Below are 9260 nucleotides of genomic sequence, written 5' to 3'. Positions count from 1 at the left end.
GATTCTGGCACCCAACATCACAACAAGATGATATTTTAAGCTCCTTATGTAGCCGAACCTGCGCTGGTTTGAATGGGCTGCCTCCAGTTTCCCCTTTGTTTTGCTGCCTCCAGCTAGCGTTGTGTCATCGGCTGACCCTAGTTACCTGTGGTTGGCCTGGCCGTGCGTCACTCAGAAAACAACAGACCAATCAGAAGAGAGGAACATGAATATTAATTAGACAGGCCAAAATCGACCTGTTCTCAGCAGAGCTCCTGAGAGAGGAGCTGTAAAAATATATTGAGATGGTTTTTGGTACTTATACCGCAAATATATATTCTTAAGGACATCAAAATCTAAAATAAAACTCCAGAAAGGTGTACAATATGTGACCTTTAAATAAATTAAAAGACTTTGATTTTGAGTACCCTAAAATCCTCAACATATCTGTATAATATAAAGCAGTCGTAACATCTTTGCATCATCCTGTTTATACTTATTGTAAAGATAGTGAAATTAAGTCAGAGACTTTGGAAAGAATCTCATGACATATTAAACATCCTCTTTGATAGGAATGCACGATATTATCGGACCAATATCGGAATCAGCCGATAATGGCTTTAAATGTAAATATCGGCATGGCCGGATATGAAAAATTATGCTGATATGTCTTGCCGATAAGAGGAATACATTAACTCACATGTGCTCAGGGTGTGCTAGCGATTAGATCATGTCAGCAGTATGGCTCATTCTTGAAGCAAAGTTTTGCCTGAATGATGATTAAATTCACTGTTTTGGATAGCTGCATTTAAACTGAGAATGCACATACAGAATGAAGCGTTCTGTGTATGATAGAGTAAACAGTAATAGCACGTGCAGCGGCAGCAGCGTCAGCCTCCCCCGGGTCCTAATGCCCGTTCGGTAAGGAGTTTTAATTCCGTAGGAGGCGCTGTTGGCCTACTTATAATAAAATTAAAGCAAAATACACAATTAATATTTAGACTGTGTTTCTGATTAAATAAAGCAGTAATTGATGCCATAAAATCATGAGTATGTTTTGATTTAAAGGTCAGAAGCTTACATGAAAAAAAAATTAAATAATTTTATATACACTAATAATAATAATTAATGCATTTAGCAGACGCTTTTATCCAAAGCGACTTGCAGTGCATTCAGGCTATACATTTTTTACCAGTATGTGTGTTCCCTAGGAAACAAACCCACGACCCTTTGCACTGTTAACACAATGCTCTACCACTGAGCCACAGGAACATATACTGATTTATTAATTAATGTGTAATATGTTATTTTTTTAAACAAATTATGAGCTCTAAAATATTTTGAGAATTTTTACAGCTCGTTTGCTTTAGACAATTTACAAATGTTAAATCATAAAATAAAATGTTATGGTTACCACTGCATCTTTCTGGGAAAAAAACGCAGTGATTAATATATAGTTTATTTATAGTTATTTTCAAATCTTCAATGTACTGTCGTTATAAAATAACTTTATTATTGTTTATTTAATTCTAACAAATAAATTCTTGTTAAAATTAAAAATAATTATATATCAGTATCGGCATCGGCTATTGGCCAAAATGAGGGCTAGATCATTTAATGCTTTATGATGGGGCTAGATCATTTAATGCTTTATACACAAATAATAAAATCTTAAAATGGATCCTATGCTGCACCGGTAACCAATGAAGAGATGCTAGGACAGGAGAAATGCTTTCTCTCCTCTTAGTACCAGTCAGCAACCTCGCGGCTGCATTCTGGACTAACTGCAAGCGATTCAGTGATGAATGATTGAGACCCATATAAAGTGCATTGCAATAATCAAGTCTGGAAGTGATGAAGGCGTGAGTAACTATCTCCAAATCCTTAAACGAGAGCATAGATTTTAATTTGGCTATTTGCCTTAGTTGAAAAAAGCTGCTCTTCACCACAGCACTTATCTGTTTTTCAAATTTCAGATCAGTGTCAAAAATCACACCTAAGTTTTTAGCAAAAGGATGAATGTTTGATGACATAGAATCTAGATTAATAGTGATATCAGAGACAGCACCTGGGGGTCCAAAGACAACAATCTCAGTTTTGCCAGTCCAGCCTTTAATATCTTCAAAGCAATTAAAAAGGTCAGAATAAGAGTGATCAGAGTTGAGAGGAATGTAGATCTGAGTATCGTCAGCATAACAATGATATGAAATATTATATTTCCTCATGATCGAACCCAAGGGGAGCATATACAAACAAAATAAGACAGGCCCCAAGAGGGACCCCTGAGGTACCCCATAGGTGAGCGGTGCAGAAGGAGAGGACGAGTGTCCAATCATCACCTTAGCTGATCTATCGGAGAGGTATGATGAGAACCAATCCAGTGCCGTGCCCCTAATGCCAACTTCATCCCTTAGACGATTAAGAAGGGTAGCATGATCAACTGAATCAAATGCAGAACTAAGATCAAGTAGCATTAAAATAGCAGATTTACCGGCATCCAAAGCAAGGAGTAGATCGTTTGACACCTTCAGCAGTGCAGACTCGGTGCTATGATGGGCTCTAAAACCAGACTGAAATGTATCTAAAATATTGTTTTGTGAGACAAATGACGATAACTGATTTAAAACAAATTTTCATTAGTCCACTGTATGAAGAATTTTTGGGTATAATATGTCACAGTTAACTTTATTGTGCTATCCTCACTTACATAAATGGACTATAGTGTCCTGCACCCACTAGTAAAAAAAACATAAAAAATTATATCTGGTGTATGAATAATTTTTGGTTTGACTGTAAATCTGCCATTAGGAAATGTGATGTGAATTCGCCAATTGCTAGACATTTCCATTACCTTAGTCATGAAATTCATGAGAAAAAGTTAACTTGTATAAGATTTAAAAAAGTAACAAACCATAGAAGAAAAGTAGAAAAATGACTTTTGCAATGTGAAGCTTACTGGATACATCGATTAAAATCCATGTCCCCTTTAGATCTCTCGTTTTCTTTAATTATGATTTGTATATGTATCAGTATTGTCATTTTTTTCTTTGTGTTGTAAAAAAGACTGCATTTTACTCTGTTCTGTTCATTATGAATGACCTAAGTAGCCTGATGCGTCGGATCGCCCTCTGCTCTTTCTCTAATTGAAGGTTTGAAAAAATGGTTGTGTTTGGATGTTTTGTGACTTGAAGGTTATGGTTTGATAATTTTTTGTGTGTTAATGCACTGAGTGTTTTGTAATGTTGATGGGATTTTGGAGTTTGTCTGGTTGTTAGGATGTATCGACTTGAGATTGCTGATTTAGTCTGTTAATACGCTTGTGATAGGAAGCACCTGTAATGGGAGTTTCCAAATAATGCTCATTTATACCATTTCTTTTAAAATAAACTCTTTGTGAAAGTATTATTGAATAATTCACGGAGGATGGCCGAGTGCTGAAATGTTGAATCCATTTGTGGTTTTTGTAAAAATCTACAAATCATTAAGAAATATACAAGTGAGTGCGGATCCTGCTTTTTTCATTTGATGTCATTATGATTTTTATTGGTCTATGCACCCAAGTACTGGTTTAGTGCAGTGATTTCACATGTTTTTGATTTGTTGTATGTCAAACATTTAAAAATTTTTTAAAGAAATGTAAAGTTTTGGAAGGATGTGGAATCTTATATTGAGGATGATTAATTAAAACAATTGTGTATTTTAAAGATACAAAAGAAATTAACGAAATAAAGATATTATTCAGATAAATCATAAATATCATGGGATTAAAGAAAACAATAAGTAAAGACATTAACATATAAAAGTGCAAAATATAGTACAGTTAATACTTTTACTGGGAAAACAGACTACCATATGCATGAAAATGTGACTTGTTGTAAACCATAATTTTATATATATTACTTCTATTCAGATTTTTTGGTTATTTCGGTCCATAAACTCAATCAAAGCCCCCCCCAAAAAAACCCTTGTGCATATATAAATTATTAATTAGACACTCAGTTACAACTCAGTGAGAAGTAAGCAGAAGTCATTGAATATTACACCACTTTACATAATTTCAAAATTTGCATTCATTCAGTCTCTCTACCTTTTTAGTCTGCCTGTTCAACAGTCAAACAACAGAAATTGTCATTCAACAATATCTCATTAACTTGAATAATTTATTCAACATATAATTTATATATAATCTTCCTTTAAGTAACAACTGTATTGCATTAAATGTTTTTGCAGGTAATGCATTAAAGGTTTTTGTTTTACCAGCTCACACGTAAACTGCTTTACAAAACAAATCACTTAAAATGGAAATCAATGCTACACGTCTCTGAAACATTTGAGGTAGTGAAGAGAATCTAAGTAAATCCATAGCCTACAATATTCATTGAAATGCTTACACACTTACATATTGTTTTAGGAAATGTTTATATTTGCATTTGATGTTATGAGTTCTTTCCACATCTTTCCAGTCAATGTTGCCTTGCCTTAAGTTCCAAAAACATGTGATTCATGTCGTGTGAAATGGGATCAAGCAAAGTAAATGCACAATTTTGCTAGAGCTGTGATGATGCCATTTTTGTTGCATGCAACCAAGCAAATTTTGTAATAGTGCTTGGTTCATTTCAATAACAGAAAATGTCAGAATCATTTAATTTAATGTGAATATCCCCAAATCCTTAACGGATGCAAAATTAACTTTTACATGATGTTTGCATATAATGTGTCTTAGCAGTGAGTGGACACAACCACCCTACAATGATAAAAATCCATTAACTACTTTTTTTAATCCCCCAAAAACCTAAACGGTCTCATAAGAGTCTTCAATTTTCTCCCGACATCTGAGCCACTGAGGACGCAGTGGATTAGTTTTGTTTTTGATGGTAATGCGCCACCGAATACACCTACATTCGTTTATGTCTGTGCAAATAATTTTACTCCAGACTGCTTTCTGAACGAGGGACAATTTTTTTTGCTAAAAAGATCAAACTCAAGGATGGATCAATAACCACTGTTCGTGATCCAGCTGCACCTCCAGAAGAAGTAAGTCTCACACTTCATATTTTTTATGATTATTTGGAAATCGCCTTTCCTCTTCCAAAGAAGAGAGGGGCGGGGTGAGCAGAGCTCATTAGCATTTTAAGAGACATACACCCAAATGGGTTTTGTTCATACTGACCATAAGAGCAAAATGGAGGAGGATGTTAAAACATTCATACAATCTTACCAAACTGTCTCCAGGTTACAGTAAGGACCCTTCAGTAGATCAGAGAGCAGATTCACTGCTGTGTCTCCTAGTTTATTCCATGACATATTCAGTTCTCTCAGGTGTGAGGGGTTTGATCTCAGAGCTGAAGCCAGAGCAGCACAACCTTCATCTGTGACTCCACAATTACTCAACCTGTAGAGAACAATGACACTCTTCAGTCTCTCAGTTCAGGATCTACAGCTCAGAGAAGTAGCAACTTCACAATCAGAAAGAGAGACTTAACCCACGACATGACTAACAGATCCAGTCTAAGGCTCAGACCCATTTCTGCATGCTGCTTGAGGAGGTTTAATATCATAGAAAAATTCAGAATATTTTAATTTCTTTATGTGAGTACCACAAAATATACAACACATCTGTATATAATATGAAAACATACTGAAAAAAAAACAACACATACTGAAAAGAATTCTGTAAGATAGGAATCAGTGAATGTCACATTTTTATGCAAATTTTGTGATATCACATTAAAAACAAATTCTGTCTTTAAGTGCATATGTACATTATGCTCCTGCAGACAGCGGCAGTCACTTCTGGAGGCACCACAACATTCTGCGTCATGTTCTGCAATTTTCAGTGGCACATGCCACTGAAAACTGGATGTGGCACTAAACATAGCGGCATGTGCCAGTTACTTCTTTGTGTAAGATGCCATGACACTTAATGTAAATACTGCCTCTCGATACAAGTTATTGTTTTATATTTTTTTTATGACATAGTCAAGCAAAAACATGAACAAGAGTGCTGATTTTTTCGAATATCAACACGATTTGCAGATGTAATACTGATTTTATACAACAGTTCAATAAACAAGAAGCGATTATTGCTAGTTATATTTTAGGCACATAGAATTATTGATATTGTATGCTTCTTATAGCATATTTTATTCACTTGCAGTTGCCAGTTTACATGTAACATCAGATGCAGTTTCTGTGTCACTAGCAGTGCAAAGATTTTGTTGATACTTATTTTATTTGATTGGTAACAGCCACATAGTGTCTTATTCTAATTGAAATGATGTTATTAACAAAATAATTTTTGTCAAGCTGGATCCTACATTTCTCTCATAATTGCTGAAATTATTTAACCATTTAATTATATAAGCTATTTAAAAACATTTCTTAGTACCACTGCGTGTGTGTGATTCTTGGAGAGATGATTTACCACAGTTTCTCAAGTTTACAGTGAGAATCCTTCAGTTGATCAGAGAGCAGCTTCACTCCTGAATCTCTTAGTTTATTTCCAGTCAGATCCAGATCTCTCAGGTGTGAGGGGTTTGACCTCAGAGCTGAAGCCAGAGCAGCACAACCTTCATCTGTGACTCCACAATGATTAAACCTGTAGAGAACAAGTATACTTTTTACTCTGACAGTTACAGCTCAGACAAGCAGGAGCTTCACAATCAGAAAGAGAAACTTAATCTATAGCAGAGTCGGTGGTTAGGCTAAGGCCATGGTCTGTCTGAATATTTGGTTCTGACTGGCTGGAAAATGTGTGTTGCCAGTGTAATGCACAGGCAATTCCAGTCAGTTTAATCAATGTTCGATATTAACCCTGGACACAGATTTGCAGTAACATGGATTTAACTTGATCTACTAGAGCCAATAATTTCAGAATAAATCCTTTACAACCTTTTCTTGAGTACCCAGAACAAGATAAACATCCTCCAAATGAAGGCATGAAATGACATTTGCATTAAATAGGATCTTAGACCTGGGGAGTTCACAGCCTATTGATGAAATACGAGAACATTTTGTATGAAAGGCCCTGAGAAGAGAAAACTCTCTGACCTTTATTACCTTTTTTAGTCTATTTCTATGGGGATGAGACCATTGTACCAGTTGCACTGAGACATTTCAAATGATACCAAATATGATTGTGAAAATCACTTTGGGTTCACGCAAAACATCGCGTGAACTGAATTAAATGAAGGATCAGTAAAGGCAATTGACAACGGTCATTATCAGGAAATATGAGAATGTTATGACTGACCAGTCAGAATCCAGTATTCCATAGAGTCGTGTAATAAATGATTTTAATGCATGACGTGGAGGCAAAGAACAACTCGATGTGAAGAGAAAGATGTGTGTGTGTGTGTGTGTGTGTGTGTGTGTGTGTGTGTGTGTGTGTGAATTACCTGCGTCTCCACAGCATCTCTCTACTAATAGTGAACCTTTAACTGTAATTACTTGAAAACAGCAACGTTACCACCTCATTGTAGCTTTTTAGCATGGGCAGCCTATTAAATAGTATCAGACATAACCTCTGACTTAAGATCAGACTGGTGAGTTTGTGACCGTGAGATCCACGTTAACAGCCAACGCAAGATAACATTGAAATTTTTGTTTAGCATCTCAACCGATTTGAATCGTCACATATTTGAATCGATTTTCAACCGGCTCGCGGTTAATCATTACATCCCTAATTGAAATCCAAATGAACAAGCTCAATTTAAAGTATAGAATTAAAAAGAATAATCAAGTGTCAGAATAAATTATTTTAAAAAAGAACAATAATTAAAATGGCATTTGAATCTAAATTTAGATTGTAATTGTAATTAAAGAACAAACTGCAATAACACACGTGTTACACACAAATGACATGGAAAAGACAGAATGCTTTTAAATAAATTAATGAATAAATTAATACTTACTTCAACATAAACTAATGATTAGTGAAGGCATGAACTAATTAAGAATGAGTAAAGTGTTACCCTAACAGGGCAATTTTTTTAGTCTTTAGGTTTTGTTTATTTTGTTCATTATTGACCATATGAAGAAAATGAATGAGAATGTTGACACATTCATACAATCTTACCACAGTGTTTCCAGTTTACAGTGAGGATCCTTCAGTAGATCAGAGAGCAGATTCACTCCTGAGTCTCCTAATTCATTCAACGACAGATGTAGTTCTCTCAGGTGTGAGGGGTTTGATCTCAGAGCTGAAGCCAGAGCAGCACAAACTTCATCTGTCACACCACACTTACTCAACCTGTAAAGATTGAAGATGCATGGTGAACTGATACTAGCTGCAGTTATAGAATAAAATGAGTTTATTAACAAAAATTTGGAGAGAGATTACATCTGTTAGGGGAGGAGCCACTCAAATATTTGCAGCAGCAGCCCCTCAGAGTTCAATTTTACCTATTGTTCATAATTGACCAGCACAAATAGAAATAATAACAATTGGTAAATCTGCTAAAAAAGACAAAATCATCCAAACAAAATTAATTGTTTTATATATTCAAAAATACAAATGTATCTAAAATAAAAAGAAATTTGGCCCCAGACAAGCCAATTGAACAGCAGTGCTCATTGTACATATTGTACACATACAGGAGGATTGCAGAACTTGCCCTGAGCATGTATGTCAAGCGGTGTGTGTCTGTGTGTGTGTGAAAGAGAGAGAGGGAGAGAAAGAGAGAGAGAGAGTACACATTTCAGCTTATGAATGGTGTTTTGTGTTGTAAGTGTTTTGTTGCACATTTTGATGCCTTGATGACAGTTTCAGGGGCTCCCACTTAAAGCACTGTGGCTCAAGGCCTGCCATTTTCACCATCGTGATGGATGATAGCGTTCTGTCCAGAGCCAAACTGTTCCTAATTTTGGTTTTGTTCAAACCCACCATGGAGAACACTCTCTCTGCATCTGCATTTGAGTGGGGAAGCCACAGTGCTTTAAGTGGGAGCCTCCGACCCCTGTCATCAAGGCATCAACATGTGCAACAAACACTTACAACACAAAACACCATTCATAAGCTGAAATGTGCTTTCTCTCTCACTCTCTCTCTCTCTCTCTCTCTCTCTCTCACATCACAAACCTATAGAGAGGGAGGGGAGAGTGAAAACGAGAAAAAACTAAATGAGCAAAGCAAAGCGGAACAAGAAATTGTGAAGTCTCATTAGTACCACATTTATCGTCTTCTTTGTATGGTTTTAAACACTGACTAGGTCAGATCTTTTCAGGCACCTCAAGGGAAATCAGCATTTGTCAGTGCTGAAACCAGCTCTGTTCTAAACACA

The 9260-nt window shown here is 35.9% G+C and overlaps 1 protein-coding gene across 1 annotated transcript in view; it reads right to left on the bottom strand.

Annotated features, from left to right (window-relative positions):
- LOC107694741 (NACHT, LRR and PYD domains-containing protein 12-like) overlaps window positions 1-9260 on the bottom strand; it is a 37843-nt gene that overhangs the window by 2883 nt on the left and 25700 nt on the right. The window contains exons 5-7 of the mRNA XM_016494421.1: window positions 8057-8230; window positions 6404-6577; window positions 5198-5371 (exon numbers count right to left, since the gene is read on the bottom strand). Of these exons, the coding sequence (XP_016349907.1) occupies window positions 5198-5371; window positions 6404-6577; window positions 8057-8230 (522 nt within the window). The remainder of the gene's footprint in view (window positions 1-5197; window positions 5372-6403; window positions 6578-8056; window positions 8231-9260) is intronic.

This window comes from Sinocyclocheilus anshuiensis, unplaced genomic scaffold (assembly GCF_001515605.1).
Source record: "Sinocyclocheilus anshuiensis isolate Anshui unplaced genomic scaffold, SAMN03320099.WGS_v1.1 scaffold1497, whole genome shotgun sequence".
NCBI lineage: Eukaryota > Metazoa > Chordata > Actinopteri > Cypriniformes > Cyprinidae > Sinocyclocheilus > Sinocyclocheilus anshuiensis.
This window is presented reverse-complemented; position numbering and strand designations above follow the sequence as displayed.